A 25,032-nucleotide genomic window follows, 5' to 3' on the forward strand; every position below is an offset into this window, starting at 1 on the left:
CTGGGTGGCGCAGTCGGTTAAGCGTCCGACTTCAGCCAGGTCACGATCTCGCGGTCCGGGAGTTCGAGCCCCGCGTCAGGCTCTGGGCTGATGGCTCAGAGCTTGGAGCCTGTTTCCGATTCTGTGTCTCCCTCTCTCTCTGCCCCTCCCCCGTTCATGCTCTGTGTCTCTCTGTCCCAAAAATAAATAAACGTTGAAAAAAAAATTAAAAAAAAAAAAAAAAAAAAAAAAGAACCTTAAGATCATGACCTGAGCAGAAATCAAGAGTTGGATGCTTAACCAACTGAGCCACCCAGGCATAGATATTTTAAAATAGAGAGATAAAGTCTGTACCGTTGTTGGGGCATTTTCTCAGCAGTCCAATTAAAGCTGAGGCAAGGTCCTCTCTTAGTAAAGTGGGAGAGTGGATGGACACTGACTCATATGTAGAAAATAACTAGTTTTATAATTTCAATAATCCAACTTGGGAAAAGGAATTGACAAGACAATAAATTTTTAAAAATTACATCTTCAGAGATGCCTCGGTGGCTCAGTCAGTTAAGTATATGACTCCTGAACTCAGCTCAGGTCATGATCTCGAAGCTTGTGAGTTTGAGTTTCTACATCGGGCTCTGCAATGATGGTGTGGAACCTGCTTGGGATTCTGTTTCTCCTTCTCTCTGCCTCTCCTTCACTCATGCTGTTTCTCCTTCCCCCTCTCTCTCAAAATAAATAAATAAACATCAATTTTTTTAAATAAATAAATAAAAATAAAAATTATATCATCAAGTATCACATACCTTAGGAATCCTGAGCTTTGAGCCCTAATATTTCCTAGTTCTTTGGCTCCAGTATATTTCAATGAGGCATTTCCTGGGCACTGCTAAAGCACTTATTTCACTCTGGATTTGTGTTTTCATTTTTTTTTTTTTTCAACGTTTATTTTATTTTATTTTTGGGACAGAGAGAGACAGAGCATGAACGGGGGAGGGGCAGAGAGAGAGGGAGACACAGAATCGGAAACAGGCTCCAGGCTCTGAGCCATCAGCCCAGAGCCCGACCCGGGGCTCGAACTCACGGACCGCGAGATCGTGACCTGGCTGAAGTCGGACGCTTAACTGACTGCGCCACCCAGGCGCCCCTGGATTTGTGTTTTCAACCACTTAAAGCTTTCTTCCCTTATGACTGTTTTTTAAATACTAAAAAGGGCCCAGGTAAGGATGAATTATGTTTGTTTCACACCCAATTGTTTCCTTAAAATATAGGATATATTCTGCCCCGTCAATCTAAAGAAATAACCTCCAGGTTTTCAAATGTTTTTATCTATGTGGTAAATCAAGTACCTATGAGTCAACATTGGTTTATTAGAACACTTTATTCATAAAACAAACATGTTTTTATTCATTTGAATGATAGAAAAAGAAACATATGAATAACTTACCTAGATTGTAGTCCTCTCATATGGCACAATGCATTCAACTGACCATAATCAATGTACTTAGACATTTTCAACTCTGAAAAAAAAATCAATTAAAAATTTGGGTAATTTTCTATAATCTTAGTAATAAAGATTTTATATAGAGTTTAATTACAAATAGTAAAAGAATTCATCAACCATGGAAGTGAAGTATTATCAGTCTTTGATATATAAGCAGCATTGAATAAGGTGATTAAAACAAAGAAAGAATGTAATGGTTTTCACTGATGTCAAATCTGGTCTGACATTGTTTGTTTATTTTTCTGGAGTTTATAGGTGTCATATATGTTTCTCCTCTATAAGTAAGCCTTTCAGAATCCCTATACCTTGAGAATGTGAACTGACAATGACATGACAATTCAAAGAGTTTTCCTGAGGTCCCTGTCACTCTCTCTGTCCCTGTGTCTCTCTCTCTCTGGAATACTACTAGTTTTTATTCAGTCCTATGCAGGCCCCCATCTTTGGCTAGCCCCATTTCAGAGCACCTTCCAATATCTGGATTCAGTTTGCAATTTCTTCTGAGGTTAATATGTAAGCAAATCACACAATATCCCTTAAGAGCAGAAAGGTAGTCATAGACAAGAAGCAAGCTAATTGTAATTCTCCTTCAGTGCCAGAAATAACTGACATCCTTCAAAGGAGATGAAAAGGAAGATAGAGTATTGAGTGCAATGAGCATCATTAAAATGATGGGCACTCACATCCTACGTCCTCTCCTTTTTCCAGGAGAATGCATGCTGTTAGAAATGCTGCAAAACAGAAAGCAGTAATAAATAAACAACATGCACATTATGTCTTCCCTTAGGGCAAAGGTATTGAGAAAATCAGCAGCTTAATGCATTTCTAAACTTCTTGAAATGTAACTATTAACCACATTCTAATAAGGAAGAAATAGAATTTGACATGTCCAAATTTATCAATTTTAATTTCAAATTACTGAATCATAAAATTTGACAGTTTTGTTTAAGACTTTTGTGATCTAAAATTAACCATCAATAATATATAGCAGTTTCTAAATATGAAATTTAAATAAAAGAAATTTAAACAGAAAACTGGCTGCTATCCATATAAATAAATCATTACCATTTAATAAATTTGAAAATACTAATTACATGATTTAGGTATTTTCTTACCTATATTACTCAGTTAAGCCTTAAGAATCAAAAAAATCACCTAATTTCACTTTAGCAACATATGGAATACTTATTTTAAATGAGCCAAGTTATAGCTAGATTTTATCAAAACTACTTTTAAGTATATTCATATTTCTGACATAGAATATTAAATAAAATCTTAATTATAGTAGTTTTTAGACTGATAGATTAAGAAAAGATTTCTATGGGGGCACATGGGTGGCTCAGTTGGTTAAGCATCTGACTCCTGATTTCAGCTCAGGTCATGATCTGATGATGGTCATGAGACCAAGGCCACATTGGCTCTTCACTGGGCATGGAGCCTACTTCAGATTCTCTCTCTCTCTGCCCTTCCCCTGCTCTCTCTCTCTCTCTCTCTCCCTCAATGGAAAAAAAAAAGATAGAGACTTCTATGAACTATTAGTTTAGTCCAGTTTAAAAATCAGATCAGAAATAGCCATAGTGACTGGTATAGACAGGAAAATGGGATAGTTGCCATAGAGATTTTTTTTTAACGTTTATTTATTTTTGAGACAGAGAAAGACAGAGCATGAACAGGGGAGGGGCAGAGAGAGAGGGAGACACAGAATCTGAAACAGGCTCCAGGCTCTGAGCTGTCAGCACAGAACCCGAGCGGGGCTCGAACTCATGGACCATGAGATCATGACCTGAGCCAAAGTCGGACGCTTAACCAACTGAGCCACCCAGGCACCCCGCCATAGAGATTTTTAAAACAGGTCAAGGGTTGAGAAATTTTGGCTTAAAAGGGGGATTTTTAAAAGTAAATATTTTCATCCTTCAGCTTAAGTACCTTACAAAGAATATCACAGGATGGATATTATAAAACTAAGAATTGCTAACAAAGAATAGAAAAATGGAGAAATCAACTGGCCTGAGAAAAGCTACAGCACTTGAGGGTAAGGCTTTGCACTAAACTTGGCACAGCAAGTAAACTCAAAACTACAATAGCCTATATAGTAAGTACTCACAGCCTAGAAGGACACTTCACAATTCATCAAAAATTTCTTCTTTGCTGATTCTTATTTCCAAGAGGTATTTGTCACAAGGGACTTTACAAAAAGGGTTTTGAACAATATAATGGATCTTGTCTTTGAAGCAGTTTTGTGAAAAAGAAAAGGCCAATAGATTTCAACATGAAATTGTATCTTTGTAAACACCGGAAGTTGAGCTTTTCAGATGATCAAATTTAATACCAGGATAAAGCCTAAGGAGTTCAGAAGGTACTAGGTTTACATCTGTTTTCCAGTCTTGTTTTCCCTCATGAATATGTCTTAGTTGGACTTCTCACAGAAGTAGAGTGGGCTTCACCTTATAATGGGGGTAAAATCATGGATTTTGAGCACAGTTTGTTTGAAAGAAGATTAAAAGCTGATATAAAAGGGTGATTACAAAGTAAATTCTAAGCTAGAAACAAAGAACAAGAAATCCATGACACAATCAAAAAGCCAATTTTCTTTACTGATATAATGCTCACTATATATTATTGAAATAGAGAAACTAAAATCCAGTGTTTTATCTGAGTGATACATTGGTGATCATTTGTTTTTATGTGTTAATGTCCTTAAGGGGTAGATATGTATTTCCATATTCGTGCAGTATAGTGAGTTATGTAAGCTTATGTAGGGGTTATAAAGATTTGCTAAAAATGGGTCTGGTGAGTGTTAAAATAAAACTAAACCATTTTTCCCCAATAAACTTTCCCTTAAAAGGTAAATACCCCTTGAAAAAAGCTAAGAAGAAGCAATAAAATAAGTGAAGCCTTAAAAATATGTAAATGCAAAACTACTATATACTAGGAGACTAGACTTATCGGAGTGGCTACTGGGCAACATAAAAGAGATGAACAGCAGAGACAAAGAGAAAATGTGACAATGATCAAGTGGAAATGCCAGAGTATGGCTAGCTAGAAAACAGAAAGCTAGGACTTCTTCAAAAGTACTTGCAGGATACACTCTAATCCAATGATAAGGAGAACTTTGCTTAATGCAATATTCAGAGCACAAAGAAGCAGGTCAGCAGCAATAGCAAAAGAAACATTAATGGTAAGAATAAATAAAGGATTCATCAGACACTATAAGCATGATTAATTCTTTCTATACGCACTTGGATAAGTGATCCAGTTCTACATTTTTACATTAGTCTAAATGTGTGTAATAATAGGGAATTAAACATACCTACATTGATGGTTAATAGAGTATTTATTTGTTTCCTATGAACTAATTTTTATATATAAAACCCATGATATATATGGAATGTAGGGCTGGACAAAGATTCCACATATACTCATTTTTTTTAAGAATTAGACTGTCATGGTGGTAGGATAACAAATGTTAGGTGGCAATCAACACAAAGGCAGTTTGTCTCAGTCACTGAAGAGAAATAGAGGCCAAATCAACTGCACAAGGAATAGTCAATGATACTGTAATAGAGATGTAAATGGACAGATGGTAGCTACACTTGTGGTGAACACAGCATTATGTATAAAGTTGTCAAATCACTAAGTTGTGCACCTAAGAAATTATAACTAAACAGGCTATGTTAAGGAAGAAGAGAAAGATAAAATTATGACAAAATTTCCATTAGAAATAGTAAAAATGACAATATTTAAGAAAATATAATCACAGAACATAAAGGCTAACATTAAAATAGAGGGAAAAAAAGAGAAAGTGATAAATGAATATAGAAAGCAGATACCATATGTGGAAACTTTTCCTGAACAAGAAAACATAAATAATGGTATAGGGAAAAAAATGTTTCCACACATAACATAAGAACATTGTTCTCATATATAAGACCTGAATATGAAGAACTAAATACCATGACCCAGAAAGGGGAAGAGAAAACATAATACATGATTTACAAAGATATCAGATATTCTAGATTCTACTGGTTAAATAAATTAATGTAACTATGTTTTGAAGATAAGCTATTATTTTAGCCCCCAGCCAAAACTCAGTTTGACTTTAATCTTCTCCACAGCAAAGTCCTGACAAACAGTAAGATAAATGAAGGGGGACAGGAAATATAAATAAATAAATAAATATATAAATATATAAGTATATATATAAAGTGAATTTTATTATTATATATTATATATATTATATTATTTATAATTTTTATTACTCATATATTATAATGATATATAAATAATGCAAATATATTATAATATATAATATATTATTTATAATATATATTTTATATAATAAATAAAACATATAATATAATTGTAATTAAATTATACATATTCATTATAATATTATATATTATTATATATAATGAGTTTTATTTTCCAATAAATATAAAAGAAATATAAGACCTCAAAGAATATAAAGTATCATAATCCCTCTTTGAAAAATACAATGTGATAAACATGCACCTGAAACTTAAATAATATGGACACTATACTAATAAGGGGTAGGTAAATTCTGTAAACCTTAACACAAAAAATAGATTCCCCATAGATTCTAATGAAAAGGGTATAAAAAGTAATAGTAATAATTTGGAAATTTCAGCAGAGAAGTGAAAGCATAAAATATATTTGTGCAGACCTCCTCACATAGCAGATAATTACTATTTACAACTTAAAGAATATTTTAAAATAATGGGGCCCTGATAAGAATATTTGAAAGTGGGGCTCTGGGACACCTCAGTCAGTTAAGCATCCAACTCTTGGATCAGGTCTTGATCTCACAGTTCATGTGTTCAAGCCTGGCATTGGGCTCTGCGTTGACAGCGTGGAGTCAGCTTGGGATTCTCTGTCTCCCTCTATCTCTGCCCTTCCCCTACTCACACACTATCTCTCTCTCTCAAAATAAATTAAACAATAAACATTAAAAATAATAATAATATTTGAAGGTATGAATGCAATTAGTCAAAGACTTAAAAATTAATATTCTTACTAATCAAATCATGATGTGAAGTGGGAAATTTTTCTCACCTTATACTAGGTTGTGAATATTCATTATCTAATGTTGATAAATCAAGAAACAGAGATTTAGGTATGGAATCTATTAAATATTTTTGTGTTCCAAATTATATGGCAGTAAAATTCATAAAGCAAAAATTTCAGGAATAAATGGAAACAAAATAATCTCAATAGTAACTTTCTTTCCTTCTTACCTACAAATGAAGTAAAAAGTAAATTCAAAAGATCTGGGTCTTTGAAGGGAAAAAATAAATGACTGGCTTATCTTAACAAGGAAAATATGTAATAAGCACTCAAGGTCAGAAATGAAATTGGGAATAACTATAAACATCATTATAAAGAAAATCAAGAGTATTTTTAAAGCTATATACCAAAATAATAAAAAAAAAACTTACTGATTTTTCAGGAAAATGCTTATTACCTAAATTGACCATAGAAGGGAGAGAAAATTTAAATAAATCAGTTGCCTTGAAAGAAATGGAGAATAATCTTATAGTAGTTTTTCTCTGCCATCCCCCTACATGCACACAAATAAAATATAATCATAGGTTATTTCTATCAAATCTTTATGTAAGAAATAATTCTAGTGCTAGTTAAATGCTTCAGAACACAGAGAAGAAAAGCTTCCAAATTTCTTTGATGAAACAAGCAAAACACTGATACCCAAATGTGACAACTAGAGCATGAAAAAGAAAACCAGAGACTGATTTCTTTTACAAATAAAAATAATTATTATAGGGGCAGCCAGGTGGCTCAGTTGGTTAAGCCTTGGACTCTTGATTTCAGCTCAGGTCATATCTCACAGTCTGTGATATCGAGCCCCACATTGGGCTCCTTGCTGACAGCACAGAGCCTGCTTGGGATTCTCTCTCTCTCCCTCTCTCTCTCTCTCTGTCACTCCCCTGATCACACAAACACATAATCTCTGTCTCTCTCAAAATAAATAAACAGTTTTAAAAAATGAATATTATCAGTATATGGTGCCCAGAAACATACTAACAGAGTATTATCACACAACAAAGTTCGATTTATCCAAGGAATTCAAAGAAATTTCAATGACAAAATATAACCATATAATTTACAAGTCAGAATTTAAAAAATCATAATCTCCACAGATACAGAATAAATATTCAATAAAACTCAGTATTGTTCTTAAATAATTTAATTTTTAAAAAGCTTCTTTTCTTAACTTGATGAATATATCAAACCAAAAGAAAGAATCATGTTTAATGTTGGAGCTAGAAGCAATAGCATAAGTTGCTATTATGCTTAATAGCATAAGATAAAAATATCCATCAGTACTGCAAATTTTTGGAAGTACCAAACTACACAATTTGATAAAAGAAATACACAAATGATGAAAAGTAGGAAAAAAAAGAGACACAAAAACACTGCTTGCAAAATGTTATAATTATACAGGTAGAAAACAGAATCGCATAGACTGTAAACCCATCAGCATAGTCACTAAAACAGTAAAGAAAATAAACATTCAAAGAAAATACAGTATATATTCAATAGTTCCTTCTTGTCTCTAAACAATTGTGTCTTAAAACAACTGGAATAGTATAAGAAGGTAGGCATCAATGCCAGCTGTAAGTGGGAGGTGAAAGGTAGGATGTCACAACAGCCAAAAACAAGATGTGGAGGGCATCCACGTGTGGGGGTGGGCCTGTGCTGAGTACTGGAGTTCAAGGGGAGTGAGGAGAGCAATATGAAGTGGGAGAGGGAGGGGATCTGTCAGTGCTGAGTGTTAGACCCTTAGTGGGGATAAGATGGCAGTGAATATGGAAGATTAGCTACATAAAGGAAACTGATCAAAGGTATAGTTAATAGGAGCAAAGTTTCTTGCTTCAGAGAAGGGAATTACAAGTATAGAAAGAGAGAACATTAGAATGAAGCCTATAGTGTTGCACTGCAATTGGAATAAATTGGTGTAAACTCATGCTTTTCAATAAATTGATATGCAAATAAACATAAATATAAATTTTTATTCCTAGGATCTTTCCTCTAAGAGGACTTGGGAACAATAACACCCTAACATCAATGAACATACATAGCACCCAGATCTTGACTTCTAAATATAATTCTGCATTAAAATGAACCAGGGCTCGTTGGGAAAATGGCTGATTCTAGGGCTCAGATAGGGAGCAAGAAAATGGTTAGACTAACTTGAAGGCATTTCCAGTGGACTGTGAACAAGCTGGACACCAGACTATATAATGATAATAACTCATCAGGAGCCTTTGAGCAAACTAGGAAATTATAATTTTACATTTATTTAATATTTTATGAAAACTGGATATTTCCATACTTTCAAAATACCTCTTCGCAAAATACTTATTAATTACAAAAGGAAAAAGTAAATTTACTGCAAAGAAGATCTCCATATAACCACCTTAATCAATTGTTTAAAATGAAATCATCCACCCAATAAGATGGAAAGAGAACACAGTATCACTTCTATGACATTTCTACCAAAGATATCCTACTTGAATCTAATCATGAGGAAAGATCAGAGAAACCAAACTGAAGTATATTCTACTAAATAACTGATTTGTAATCTCCCAGCAATGAAAGGCAAGGAAAATGGAGAATGTTCCAGACTAAACAGAGAAGACAAGACAATGAAATGCAACATGAGATTTTGAATTGGATCCTTTTACTATAAAAATCATTATCAGAACAATTGGCTAAATTCAAATGGGAGGGGGCTAAGAATTAGATTACAGTAATTTATCTGTGTTAATGTTTTTACTTTGATGGATATATTGTGATTATGTAATAAGTAATTCCTTATTTTTAAAGAAATACATGCTAAAATATTTAAGGCAAATTGAGTGTCAAATGGCTCTGAAAAAATAAGTTTCGTTATATTAAACTTACAAAATTTCCATAAGATTGCACTTTCAAATTTTTTAAATTTTACTTTTAAAAATTTAATAGCTTTTTCATATGATGACTTTTATACTTAGAAAATATAATGAGGAAAAGATATCATTCATAATAGCAAAGGAAAAAAAGATAAAATGCCAGAAATAAATTTTATTAAATGGCATAAAAAAACATTTGCAAAAATTGGAAGTAGGGATGAATTGAATATTGTAAAAAGTTCTTTTTTTAAATATTTATTTATTTACTTTGAGAGAGAGAGAGTGAGAGTAGGGGGAAGGGCAGAAACAGAGCAGAGAGATTCCGAAGAAGGCTCCACGGAGCCCAATGTGGGGCTGTCTCACGAACCATGAGACCATGACCTGTCAAGAGCCTGATGCTCAACAGACTGAGCCACTCAGGCACCCCTTACAAGTTCTTAAGTAGGAATATTCAATATCATAAAGACATCAATTCTTCATAAATGAATCTTTAACACATTTCCAAATAAAATACCCACATGTTTATTTGCTGAAAAAGCCCAAATATTTCTAAAGGTCATATAGAAAAACAAACATAAAAGGCTACAAGTCTTTTAAAAAAGAGTAATCAGTGAAGGTTAATCTTACCAGATACAGAAGTATATTATAATGCTTCAGAATTATAACAATTCAATACAAATGCATAAATACACAAGAAATAAGTGGAAAAAGTAAATAATAGTTTCCAGAAATACATCCAGAATGCATATGAAAATTCAGCATATAATAAAAACTGGCATTTCAAATTAGTAATAAAAAGATAGATTACTCAACAAATAGTGTTAGAATTGATTGGTCATTTGGAAAAACATTAAGTTGTAGCCATACATCACTATTCTAAAGTAAAACTATTGGAAAATAAATTCCAGATGCACCAAATATTTAACAACCTTAATATTAAAAATAAAACTACATAAGTAATAAAAGAAAGCAAGCAAAAATTATTTTTAAATTTTGGCATGAAGAATAGCATTCTAAGAAAGAATCAATAACAGAGGACAAAAACTGTCCAAGCAATCTAAAATATTTGTATAACACAAAAATCATAAACATGAAAAAAATACAAGCTGAGAAAAATACCTGCAAATTACATGCCAAAGGGCTAACTTATTTTATACACAAAGATTTCTTTCAAATAAAAGGAAAAATAAACCTCAATGAATGGGCAAGGGACATATAAGTAGACTGTTCACATAAATACAAATGACCACAAATATATGAAAAGATTCTAAATCTCACTCATAAAGAAATGCAAACTTACAGAGTAAATAAAACTATCTCCAACTAATTTATTGGCAGAATATTTGTTTTATAATGCATGATGTTAGTATAAATACTGTGAAATAGAAACTTGCATATGCTGATGGTACGAGTAGAAATTAGTACAAACTCTTTGAAGGCAACTTGTTAATAGTTATCAAAATTTAAAATGCACACATCCTTTGGCCTTGCAGTGATATTAATACACATGCTTGCCAACTCAAGAAGGTAGTACAGATGTTTATTTGATTTTAACAGCAAAAGTAACTAGAAAAAAATTCCCACTGTATTATTAGAGAGAATCCAGCTGTCAGGAGACTGAAACCACACCAGTAATTTCAATAGAAAAAAAATGATACAAAGAACTATTAGTCAAATATTAAAGAATTGAAGAGACAAAAAGGGAGCCACAAACATCATGCAGAAAGCATCTACCACCACTCTTTTTGCTGATGAAGCAAAGGGAAGAGGTTTAATTACTAAAACTTGGAAGCTGGAAGCAGTGGCCCTAAGAAGCAGTGCTTCTGAGACAGTGTATCAGCAGCTGGTGCTGGATTGTTGAGGGGGTGTGATGAAGCTATTTCTGGCAACACTGGGAAAATTGCAAATGGAATTATCTGCTGCTGCTGGAACAAATAGCTGCTGCTTGGGTGAAAAAGATACACTCACAAGGAGAAGCAAACCAGAAACAGAAAACAAAAGGAGGGGCCCCTTGGTAGGTCAGTCAGTTAAATGTCTGAGTCTAGGTCATGATCTCATGGTTTGTGAGTTCCAGCCCTATGTGGGGCTTTGCGCTGACAGTGCAGAGCCTGCTTGGGATTCTCTCTCTCTCTCTCTCTCTCCCTCTCCTCTATATGCCCCTCCCCTGCTTGCTCTCTGTATCTCTCTCAAAATAAATAAACTTAAAAAAAAGAAAAGAAAACAAAAGGATAAACATATTCCTTAACTTTGCTCCTGCCTTCCAATTTCCCTCTAACACGTGCTATTGACAGATTCTAACGGGAAGCCAGCTGGCTTCTTGAAAAAAACTGGTTTGCAGAGCCCCAGCCCAGCATTACAAAGCAGAATATATAGAAGGGTGGAGTTGAAGATGAGACACAATATATTAAATAGCACATCAATTAGCAGTATTTTGGTGTATTCAAATAATGAAATATAATTATAGCCACTAAAATTAATAAGGTACATATCTACATATTGACATGAAAGGCCTTCATAACATATGATACTAATAAGTAAAAAAAAAAGTAGGATATAGGGTAATAAAAATGCTCTACCATATGCATTAAAATAATATAAAAATATACAAATATTAAAAATATATACATATATATATTGTTTACATATATATGTAAAATATATAAACATTAAAAATATATACAAGGAAAATGTTTTTCATGATAGTTACTTTTGAGGATAAAATTAGGAGTATGGGTTGGGGGAAGACTCAACTTTTCAATAATTTTTTGTGCCTGATGCATATGTTATTACATAATAACTTTTAAAAGACACCTACTCACCAAAATTCCCACAAATTGTGTAATATTTGTTCACCTTTCTTCTTTTATCACCTGCATGCTAGGCATTAGAGATACAAAGACATAAGAAGGGTAACCACTTATCTCCAGATATTTATCTAATAAGAACCATAAACGTAAGGCACATTTTTATGATTTTCCAGGTCAGAGACATGGAAGACATTACTTCATACTGGAGAAGCCAGGAGAGTCTTTGCAGAGATTCAAGTCACTGACACTGGAATGATAAGAATAAATAGAGCAAGATAGATGGGAACTCCAAGAGGAAACATGAGCTAAGGCATAAAAGTATGGCGAGGAGCATGATGTTATAACTCAAGGAATAATTTTCTCCCAGCATAGGAACTCTCCAGCTCTATTCTACAGAGACCATATAAAGGTAGAGTGTTAACTAGATTGCTAGGTAACATTGTTCGTGATAACAGTGATCCCTGACTGAGGAGTTGCATATGACCCAAGAGAAAGTATAGATGATATACAAATACCTAATGGAGAGCCACTGAAATGGACTTTCCTGACCAAAGTGACTCTTTTTTTATCATTATAAATTTTTTATTGACATACAGGTGACACAGTTTGGAGATTCCTCAAAAAATTAAAAATAGAAATAGCATAGATACAGTAATTGCACTATGGGTATTTATTCAAAAAAACAAAAACATGAATTCAACAAGATATAGGAACCCCTATGTTTACTGCAGTATTATTTGTAATGGCCAAGATATGGAAACTACAATGACTCTTGTGACTGAGAAGTTCCTTGCAGAAACTTAGCAACAGTGTCTATGGGATTTTTTATAAGAGATTTTGGTTTCTGCAGGGTATGACACTTTTAAGCCAGGACAATTCCACACCTGCCCTATGTGATTCTCATTACCTTGAACCTGAACTATGCTGGGGGTAAAGAGGATTGTGCTGCTGCTTAGGCAGCTGTGAAAACCACTGGCACAGAAGGGGAACACCTGACACTGCCCTTCTGGAAGATTACGGTTCTCTCCTACCCTTTGGAGCACATATGCCAAATATGGTCATCTGAATGCTTCACTGAACCTAGGAACTCCTCCTGTCCCCCTGAACAGTATTGCAGATAGGTTTTAAGAATGTCAATCAAAGCATTTTAGCTGTAATGGAGAGTTATATCAATGGAAATGTTAAGTCTAGAACATGAGAGACAGATTTTAGCAAAAGCGTGAAATTTTTAAATGCCAGAGACTGAAGAAAATGGATTGTAATCTAAGTTTTGGAAGAAAGTACAACCCTGACGCTTTTGTGTGGAGAGTTAACATGATCAAATTCCTTTTCAAAACATCATATTTTTAAAAAGGAATCTGGTCCATACTATATGTCAGAAGGAACTCCAGAGATCAGTTCAGTGAAAAGTGATAGAGGACCAATCTAGGTGGCAGAGAGTAAAAGAGGACTAATGCAGGAGGTATTTCTGAGATAGACTGCCTAGAACAAAGCAGTAGCCTGAGATGTGAGGGACAATATAGTGTGGCAGCTAGCGGAGATCTCATTTGCAATGCATTGCAGTTTACTTCACGGTCTCCTGCCTGAACCCCCAGTCACGATTTGAGCTCAAGTTTAGGTTGCCATTACTTAATTTCTAAAGGTCACTCAAGATTTTCTGACAAAAAGTACAAATACATTGACATTGTTATAACAGCGGTAAGAAAAAATAATAATAAATGCTTGTTTTTTCAAAAAGACATACATCTTTTCTCCTTTGGGATTAAAAAAAAGCAACTTCTACACTGAAAAATAAAGTTGAGTAAATAATTTTCTAATACTTCTTTTCCTAAATTACCAAGTAGCATTTTCCACAGGGACTATTATGGATTATACACACACAGAGACATATATAAACATTCAACCATCTTTCCCACCTTTTATTCCTTCTTGGAATATACATTCTCATCATTTAGCTCTGTTTTTCAACCTTGTCTTCTTGTATACATTACACTACACAGTCTGCTTCTCTATCTTCTCCACTGACAGGCCACCCTTTTTCTTACTGCACTCCTAGGATTTGAATGCTTTAAAACTTTAAAATGGAGCAATAGTCACTTCTCCAGATAAATATATGTCTTGAAACTCCTTTCATCTTTAGTTTAGCCACTATAAAACTAAGAATCTCTCAAATTACAGGAAATGCCCTTGAAATGTTAGGAATGATGACATGGTTTTTTCAGGTTTTCTGTAAATGTACATCGTAAAATGGAAAAAAAAAAGCAAGGAAAATATTCACTTAGGAGTACTATCTTGTTTCTAAATTCCTTGAAGTGTTTCTAGTCTTCTCTTGAGTGCCATTTTTTTCCTTCTACATCCTCCTATGTTGAAACAAGCAAGATGTACTTACAAATATCTTGTGAACCTGAAATACTTTTGTTACTGGAACAAAAACAATTAAAACAAAACTTTTGTTAAAGCACTGAAATTCTTTCTCCCAGATGAACCAGTAGTTAAAATGAAAAAGCATTTTTGAACTTGTCCTTTCCCAGAATAAGCCTAATAAGCATGAAGAAAATAGAAGCAAAGCTATTAACCCAAACAAAGATAGGTAACTAGACCATACTCTAATGGTAAGTGTAAAAGGGGCTTCCTCCAAACAAGGACTAAAGGACAGCTCCCTGACTTCTATTAAAAACAAATTTAAGACATATTTCTTCCCTTTGTCTCTTCAGGATATCAGCTTCTAAATAATAACAGGGTATGTGTTTACCTAGACCCAGATGCTACTTCACCCAGGTGGGAAAACTACTATAGATTTTGTTAACTGTAAGTTTTTAAAACAATTGTCATCCAGAATAAGAAGTGGCAAGATGTTTTTTGCTTTTGAGAACAATCATCTCTTTCCAAGGGTTAGCAAGCTGTGAAGAATCCTGAGACACAAGTCAAAAAGACTATAGAAGGAGAAAACTGGAAAGTTTCAAAGAAAAAACGTGTAAGTGATTTAAGAAGCTTAACTACTTGGAGTGCCTGTGAGCCTGGATTTCAGTTAAGGAGACAGCACAGGAGGGTTGTTTAAAGATGCATGGCATATTCTCTCCCTTAAATTAAGAGTGCCTCTAAGTAGTCAAAATGGCAAAATGCAACAATGCATATACATCATTCAACTGGTAAAATGTAGAGGGCATTTCAGGGTGGTGGGTAGGAGGAAACGGTACTGCTACTGACTTTGTTGTTGTTTTGAGAAAATTCACTGCACGAATGATACTATGAAGATTCTCTACCACTTGCCAACTGTGTGAACCTTGGTATGAAACCGAAGCCTCACTATCCTTAACTGTAAAGTAGACCATGTATTAGTTTTCTATTGTTGCTGAAACAAATTACCACAAACATGTCAACTTAAATCACAAATTTATGATCTTACAGCTTTAGAAGTCAGAAGCCTGAAAGAGATCTATGTTAAAATCAAGTTGTCAGCAGGGCTGCATTCCTTTTGGCAGCTCTAAGGAAGACTCTGTTGCTTTGCTTGTCCAGCTTCTAGAGGCTGCCTAAATTCTGTGGTTCATGTCCCCTTTCCATCTTCAAAGCCAACAATGGGTAATTGAGCCTTTCTCACTCTGAATCTGACTCTGAGTCACACAGCTCCCTCTTTCACTTACAAGGACCCTTTTGATTACAGTGGGCTCATTGCAAAACCAGAATCTTCTCCCATTGCAAGGTCAGCTGATTAGCAGCCTTAATTCCATCTGCAACCTTAATTCCTCTTGCCATGCAGCACAGTTAATTCACAGATTCCAGGGATCAGGATATGCACATCATTGGGGCCATTATTCTGCCTTCTACAGACCTCATAAGGATCTTGTGAGAAATAAATGAGATAACATAACATGCAAAGTGCTTACCCACTGCCTATAAAAAGCCTTCAAATACTACTCACATATAAAATTTACATATAAGGTAAACATGACTCACTAAATGTAACCTAACTAAACTTATCCAAAGTAAGTCAGGATATATATAATAGCTGGATTTTTTTTCTAGTTTTATTAAGAAATATTTAACATATATCAGTGTATAAGTTTAAGGTATATAGCATAATTGTTTAATTTACATATACTGTGAAATGATTATAATAGGTTTAGTTAACATCCATCATCTCATACAGATATAAAAAGGAAATGGATAAAAAATTATCCTTGTGATGAGAACTCTTATGATGTACTCTCTTAACAACTTCTCTATACAGCATATAGCAGTGTTAACTATAGCCATCAGGTTGTACATCACATCCCTAGTGCTTATTTATCTTGTAACTGGAAGTTTGTACCTTTTGACCACCTTCCCCCAATTTATCTTTCCTTCCCCCCCCACCACCACCCAACCCTCTGGTAACCTTAAATCTGATCTTTATGAAGGTTTTTTTTTTTTTTTGAGATTCTACATGTAATGAGATCATACAGTATTTGTCTTTGTATGTGGCTTATTTCACATAATGTCTTCATCCATATTGTTGCAAAGGGTGGGCTTCTCTTGTTTTTTATGGATGAATAATATTCACTTGTATATATACCACAACTTCTTTATCCATTCAGGCATCAATGAACACTTAGGTTGTTTCCATGTCTTGCCTATTGTAAGTAATGTTTCTATGAAAATAGGGTGCAGACAACTCTTTAACATTTTAATTACCTTCGGATATATTTCCAGAAGTGGAATTGCTGGATCATATGGTAGTTGTATACTCCATACTGTTTTCTGTAGTAGCTGTACTAATTTACAATCCTATCAACAGTGCACAGAGGTTCCCTTTTCTCCAAATCCACACCAGCATTTGTTATCTCTTGTCTTTTTTGATAATGACCATTCTAAAAGGCATGAGGTGATATTGAGGTTTTAATTTGCATTTCCCTATTGACTAGTGATTGTAAGCAACTTTTCACATACCTGTTGGCCTTTTGTATACTTTCCATGGAGAAATGTCTATTTAGGTCTTTTGCCTATTTTATAATTCAATTATTATTATTTTTTTGCTACTGAGCTGTATGAGTTATTTATATACTTTAAATATTAAGCCCTTATCAGATACATAGTTTGCAAATGTTTTTTACCATTGTGTAGGTTGTCTTTTCACTTTGATGGTGCTTTCTTCTGCAGTGTAGAACTTTTTTAGTTTGATACAGTCCCACTTTTTTGTTGTTGTTGTTGCCTGTGCTTTAGGTGTCATATCTAAAAACGCATTCCAAAACCTATGTCAAAGAATTTTTCTACATTTTTTTTATAGGAGCTTCATGGCTTCAGGTCTTATATTTCAGTCTCTAATACATTTTGAGTTAATATTTGTGAATATTGTCAGATAAGGGTCAAGTTTCATTGTTTTATTTTTGAATATACAGTTTTCTCAGCATGATTTATTGAAGAGACTGTCATTTCTTAATTGAGTGTTCTTGGTTCCCTTGTCAAATACTAATTGACTGTATTAGGTTTACTTCTGGACTTTCAATTCTGTTCCAATGACTATTTGTTTTTGTACCAGTACTATACTGCCTGAATGAGTATAGCATTGTAGTATCCTGCTTTGTTCTTCTTTCTCACAGTATTTTTGGATATTTGGAGTCTTTTGTGTTTCTATTTTTAGGAGTGTTTTCTTCTTTTTCTGTAAGAAATGCCCCTGGAATTGTGGTACGGGTTGCATTGAATCCATACAAATTTTGGTAGTATTGACAGTTTAATAATATCAACTCTTCCAATCCATGAACACAAGATAACTTTCCATTTATTTATGTCTTCTTTGATTTCTTTCACTAATATCCCATAACTTTCAGACTAGAAATCTTTCACCCCCTTGGTTAAATTTATTCCTAAGTATTTTATTGTTTTTGATACTATTTAAGTGGGATTGATTTCTTTATTTCTTTTTCAGAAAATTCATTGTTAGTGTATAGAAACACTGATTTTTGTATGTTAATTTTGCATCCTGCAACTTTACTGAGTTCCTTGATTAGTTCTAACAGTTTTTTTGGTTGAGTCTTGGGTTTTCTATATATAAAATCATGTCATCTGCAAATGGTGACAATTTTAGCTGGATTTTTTTAAGGTCCTTAACTGAACCTTCCTATTTATGCCTATTGCAGTTTGAATCATTCCCATTTATATCTTCTTTATAACTCAGATTTAGTCAAATTATCAATTGAAAGCATATTCACATGTGCTTTCATGAGATCATTGTTTCAGCAGAGACAGAGTTTGCTAAGGGAAGTTGTCTATTTGCTAGAGTTAGCACAAAGACCGAGTTACTAAGCAAGCAGGACACATCTCCAAAGAGAAGTCATAGACATAGAACATCAACCAGGAACCTCTGAAGGGAAAACTGTGCTCCACAGCTTTCCATTATGCTCTATTCAGTTCTGAGATCAAATTGCTACTGATTTTTCATCTTTTTATCACTTCACACAAGTTAAGTGTCCTTGGGAGACACTACAGAGGGTAGCACATATCTCATCCCACTGATTCTAAATTAATTTGATTGTTTAGCAGCTACTGTGCTTCCTAGGCTGCTAAAGAAATTGTCTTAGGGTGATTTTTTTTTCTTTTGTATAAATAAAACCTGTCCAGTAGAAGCTGTGGATTTTGCAAAATTACATTCAATATTTAGCTAATATATGTGAATATAATGTTAATATGTGAACATATATAGTTATATTATATATATATATATTATATATAGTATATATATATTATATTTTATATATATATAGTATATATATATTATATGTATAATATGTGAATATATAAAGTTAATATGTGAATATAATTCACATAGAAATTCAAAACATTGACTACATTCAAGACTTTTTCACAATAATAATAAAAACATATAAAAGTAACATTATTAGGAATTAGTTTAACATAAAGACTTTGTCTAACACTATTCAAGACATAAATATACCCCTTCAAAAGGGTGTCAACTGCTGCCATCTTTTCCCCTAAAGACTATAATTATTAATTTTAAATTTTAAAAAACTGATGTGAAAAAGTTAACTATCACAGGAAGATAAAAGATAGGTTAACTTTTTCAAATCATACAGCAAACTTACCCAATGAATATTAAAAAAACAAAACAAATGCTTTATTGAAGTTGAAAAATACCATGATTATTATCTTTGTTATCTAGAAGATTTTTTTTAATCTCAACTATCACTAGGACTGTTCTATATTATTAGTCAGTATATTGATAATCACATATAGATATATGAATTTTATAGCTATGACAAGAAGCCTTGAGAAAACGTTCTGGGTGTAGACTGACTATATAAAATAAGAAAATGCTGTCAATTGTATAAACTTCAAAATATTTAACTCTATAATTCCTATCATATAAATCAAACACTACAAAATAAAAACAAAATTAAATAGGAATGCACTTCAGAGGAAGAATAATGGAAATTATCTCTTTTCTTTTCTTGAAAATTTTAATCAGAATTCTCCTAGTGAAAACTAAGTATTAAGTAGCTCACAAAGGGCAGGGTTGTAAGACTGACTCTGGGTAAGCACAAGAAGACCTGTCAGAAACAAGGGGTTTGATCACTGGTGAGCCATGTGATCTTTCCATGCCTTTATTTTCTTTTTTCTTTAAAAGTATTTCTTACTTGAAGTTCTGAAAGTTCATAAAGATCCTCACCTTACGAATAATATACTTGAAATCTAGAGGATTGAAATGACTTCAGGGGGACAAAGTGCCCCATTTCTTTTTTTTTTTTTAAGTTCATTTTATTAATTTTGAGAGACAGAGAGATAATCCCAAACAGGCTCTGCACTATCAGCACAGGGTCCGATGCAAGGCTGGAACTCATGAACTGTGAGATCAGAAATCGAGTCAGGCGCTTAACCAACTGCGCCACCCAGGCACCCCAGAAGTGCCCCATTTCTTATATCTGGGGTTAAGTAGCACTGAAAACTATGACCAACTTTTGATGTATTCCTTACTCACTTGGTAAACTGTGAAGTGGAGGAGGAGGCACATTGTTTATAGCTATCATATGAGACAAAATAGCTGCTGGGAGAGAAGGCAGAGGCATCCTGATGGCTCCAAGGCAGCTGGTCAGAGGCTACTGGAGAGGCAAATGATCCTTCTTTGCCTTGAAGCATCATAAAGCAGAATCCTCAGGTACTCTTTGATAGGCTGAGTACTATGGAATCTTCATGTTCACAGTTCTTATACAGTGCACAGCATTTCCAAGAGTTAAATATAGACCAGAAAGAACTATATCCTAATCCTAGTCCAGTGTAATTTATGAAGGGAGTTTTGCTATCTATAAAGAGTAGTAAGAATGAAAAAGGAAATTCTACAAGGCAGATACAGGAGAATCAACAGCACATGAGTCCAGATTAGGTGAAATAATTCATTTCATTAGTCACCCATAGTCCAGAAACCTTTTTTCTACCTCCTAAATGTTTACATTGGATATTAGATACCTTATTTGTAGTACCAGCAACAGGCTATTTATACTGATCTTCATGGCTACATACACAGGGTAAAATATCTCTTCTAATTATACACCAATAAACTTACCCCTGCTTATATGCAACCATATTCTACTGTAGTGTGACATATGTTTTGGTTATCTTCTGTTGCTTCAAAATAATGAGGGCTCATTACAAAGACTAGGGTTTAGAGTCTTAATTAATGTATCTTTTGATCTGTGTTATCTCTCGAGCCTTTAAAAATATTTTCCTGGTTGGCACAAAAAGAGACACTCAGATCAATGGAGCAGAATAGAAAACCCAGAAATGGACCCACAAACATATGGCCAACTAATCTTTGACAAAGCAGGAAAGAATATCCAATGGAATAAAGGAAGTCTCTTCAGCAAGTGGTGCTGAGAAAACTGGACAGCAACATGCAGAATAAACCTGGACCACTTTCTTACACCATACACAAAGATAAACTCAAAATGGATGAACAACCTAAATGTAAGACAGGAAGCCATAAAAATTCCCAAGGAGAAAGCAGGATAAAACCTCTCTGACCTTGGCCACAGCAATTTCTTACTCAACACATCTCCAGAGGCAAGAGAAACAAAAGCAAAAATGAACTATTGCGACCTCATCAAAATAAAAATTTCTGCACAGCGAAGGAAACAATCAGCAAAACTAAAAGGCAACCAACAGAATGGGAGAAGATATTTGCAAATGACATATCACATAAAGGGTTAGTACCCAAAAATCTACAAAGAATTTATCAAACTCAACACCCAAAAAGCAAATAATCCAGTGAAGAAATGGGCAAAAGACATGAATAGACACTTCTCCAAAGAAGACATCCAGATGGCCAACCGACACATGAAAAAATGCTCAACATCACTCATCATCAGGGAAATACAAATCAAAACCACAGTGAGATACCACCTCACACCTGTCAGAATGGCTAACATTAACAACTCAGGCAACAACAGATGTTGGTGAGGATGTGGAGAAAGAGGGTCTTTTTTATACTGCTGGTGGGAATGCAAACTGGTGCAGCCACTCTGGAAAACAGTACGGAGGTTCCTCAAAAATTAAAAATAGAACTATGACCCAGCAATTGCACTACTATTTATCCAAGGGATACAGGTATGCTGTTTCAAAGGGGCACATGCCAATGTTTATAGCAGCACTATCAACAAAGCCCAAGTAAGGAAAGAGCACAAATGTCCATCGATGGATGAATGAATAAAGAAGATGTGGTCTATATATACAATAGAGTATTACTCGACAATCAGAATGAAATCTTGCCATTTGCAACTACGTGAATGGAACTAGAGGGTATTATGCTAAGAGAAATTAGTCAGAGAAAGACAAATATCATATGACTTCACTCATAGAGGACTTTAAGATACAAAACAGATGAACATAAGAGAAGGGAAGCAAAAATAATATAAAAAGGGAGGGGGACAAAACAGAAGAGACTCTTAAATATGGAGAACAGAGGGTTACTGGAGGGGTGTGGGAGTGGGGGGTGGGCTAAATGGGCATTAAGGAATCTACTCCTGAAATCACTGTTGAATACATGATAACTAACTTGAATGTACATTTTAAAAAGTAAATTAAAAAAAATTTCCTAGTGTCATAACTGTAATAAATAATACTCAAAGGACTGTGACTGATACCTGAGCCTGAACACTAGAACGGTAACAATTTATTGATCAACTTCATCTAGAAAACATTAATAACTAGAATTGAAAACTTTAGTTGGACTATAAAAGTAACACATTTATGTTGCAACAGTTCCTATTAAATTGTATCTGCACTAAATCAATCAATCAATAGTATCTGTGTAATAAACTTCACCACAACTTTTCAATTTAATATATTTTCCTGTCCCCAGTTTTATAAACTCTGGACTCAGTGTAGACTCAAATCTGTTGAGTCTTACCATTGCTTTTCATTTTTATTTCTTATATACTAGTCAGATACCTTTACCTGCATAGGTCCTATCACAGAATTGTACCTTGACATCCCTACCATACCACTTTCGTAATCCCTACAGCCTTCATTTGACAGACTCCCAGATCTATTCTCTTCTCATCCTCACAGTCAAAACTCAAAGAACCAAGGATCGGTTATAAAAGTTAATTACAAAGTACTTTTGCATTTTTCATGTATTTTGAACAGATGGGTCTCTATTAGATGATTTTTTCCCTTTGACAAATTGTTTTGATCAAATGAATCAAAGAAGTTTTCGAAGTCCCAAAGTTTCATAATGATCAATTTCCTCTCTGATTCCAATTTCATCAGTTCTTACTTTTATTTATTTCCTAGGTTTTTTCCCCTTCTTTTCTAAATTTTCACCTTTTCTTTTTTCTTTTCTATATTTCCTATATAGAAAACACATATAATGAAACCTACATATCATAGTAATTTCACATCAAACTCAATCTTGCTTGAAAATTCTTTTAAAAATATGAAAAATTGACAATACAAGTAAGTAAGAACATCAAGAGAAAACAGCAAAACAATTTTAAAAGCTCACTTAATTTTATCTGAGTTTATATAATTTTCATGGTTTTGTGTATTTTCTAGTATCTGCTGGTATATGTCAGGAAAGAATCCATCAGATCACAAATTCAGCTCCTCCAAATGTTTCCTTTTCTTTTTTTTAAGTTTATTTATTTATTTTAAGAGAGACAGAGAAAGCGTGAGCAGGGGAGTGGCAGAGGGAGAAGGAAAGAGAGATAATTTCAAGCAGGCTCCAGGCTGCCAGCACAGAGCTTGACACAGGGCTCAACTCACAAACCTGTGAGATTACGACCTGAGCCGAAACCTACAGTCAGACACTTAACTGACTGAGCCACCCAGGCACCTCTCCTCCAAATGTTTTCAATTAGTCTTTCCAAGGTATTCTGAATCCACTTCCGATTCATTCTAAGAACAATAATGTAATCACATAATCACATGATTTGTGTTGATAGAAAGATATATTAACTTGTCAATGCCTGCATATTCTATAAATCTAATCACTTCTCAAACACTTATTTATAAAATTATTCTGGGCAAGTCACTTAATCTGCCTTAGTTTCAATATCTTAATCTATACATATAATGCAATCATATATATATTGATATTAACATCAATACAAACATTACAATACATACATACATACAGACTATATATATAATCACAATGCATCATACAAACATGAAGATTAAATTACAAATGAATCTAAAGATCCTAGCATAGTTTCTAAATATATTAATCATTCAATTATAATTTTGTTAGTAATAATAATATTAATATTGCTGAGGTAAACCTTGAAAAATTCACATGGATTAAATACTTTTTAAATACTTTGAATAGTTTTTTTAATATTTATTTTGAGAGAGGAGACGGAGGGAGGGCAGAGGGGGAGAGAGAGGATTCCAAGCTGACAGCGCAGAGCCCAATGCAGGGCTCCATCCAATGAACCACAAGATCATGACTTGAGCCGAAATCAAGTGTCTGATGCTTAACCGACTGAGCCACCCAGGCGTCCCTAAATACTTTTTATTAATGTAATAAGAAACCCTTTTACATGGGTTCCACTCACTCCTGCGACATAGTCAGCAGTAGTATATTACAGATTTATTGTCTAATATATACCTTAGGTATTGCTTCTGTATCACAAAAAACAGTAATAATAACCAAATTTACCATGAAAATTTTCTATACACTACAAACATTTCCAAATAAATTAATTCCAAAAATATTGTTTCAATTAAAATTTTAAAAATTGTTTTAATTCACATTATTTGTATTTAAAAATATAATTCTCAATTATAATAGCATTGTGTGGTGACAGATAGTAGCTACACTTATGATGAACATATAGAGATATTGAATCACTATGTTATACACCTAAAACTAAAACTAAAACGTTGTGTGTCAACTATACTTCAGTAAAAAAAGTTTAATAAATTGAAAATATATATAATTATCAAAACATTTGCATAAATTAAAAATGATTAGATTCAAAATCCATTTATATAAAGTGTTACATATCATATCATTGGCCACTCTGTTCTTTGAAAGGAGAGCCCATAAATTACAAGTGCACATGCCTATAATAACTGCAAATCAAAGTAAATTATATATATTATATATATTCACATGAATAGTATCCAAATTAACCAAAATATACAAATTTATACACAATTTTATATAAATAGAAGTTTATAAAGCAATAAATGAATAAATTACAATATTTCTTTATTTATAAATGCATATATGGAAATGAAACTTATATGGTAATTTGTAATGCTTAGTTCCATGTATCTCAAAGTTGCTAATAGAAATGAACACTCAGTGCAGAGATACTGTCATTAT

The 25,032-nt window shown here is 33.6% G+C and overlaps 1 protein-coding gene across 1 annotated transcript in view; it reads right to left on the reverse strand.

Moving 5' to 3' along the window:
* Positions 1-20,326, reverse strand: part of CNBD1 (cyclic nucleotide binding domain containing 1) — a 396,262-nt gene extending 375,936 nt beyond the window's left edge. The window contains exons 1-2 of the mRNA XM_045454541.1: positions 20,182-20,326; positions 1,421-1,493 (exon numbers count right to left, since the gene is read on the reverse strand). Coding sequence (XP_045310497.1) covers positions 1,421-1,493; positions 20,182-20,269 — 161 coding nt within the window. The 5' untranslated portion in view covers positions 20,270-20,326. The remainder of the gene's footprint in view (positions 1-1,420; positions 1,494-20,181) is intronic.
* Between the last annotated feature and the right edge of the window lie 4,706 nt (positions 20,327-25,032).

Source organism: Leopardus geoffroyi, chromosome C3 (genome assembly GCF_018350155.1).
Source record: "Leopardus geoffroyi isolate Oge1 chromosome C3, O.geoffroyi_Oge1_pat1.0, whole genome shotgun sequence".
Classification (NCBI taxonomy): Eukaryota; Metazoa; Chordata; class Mammalia; order Carnivora; family Felidae; genus Leopardus; species Leopardus geoffroyi.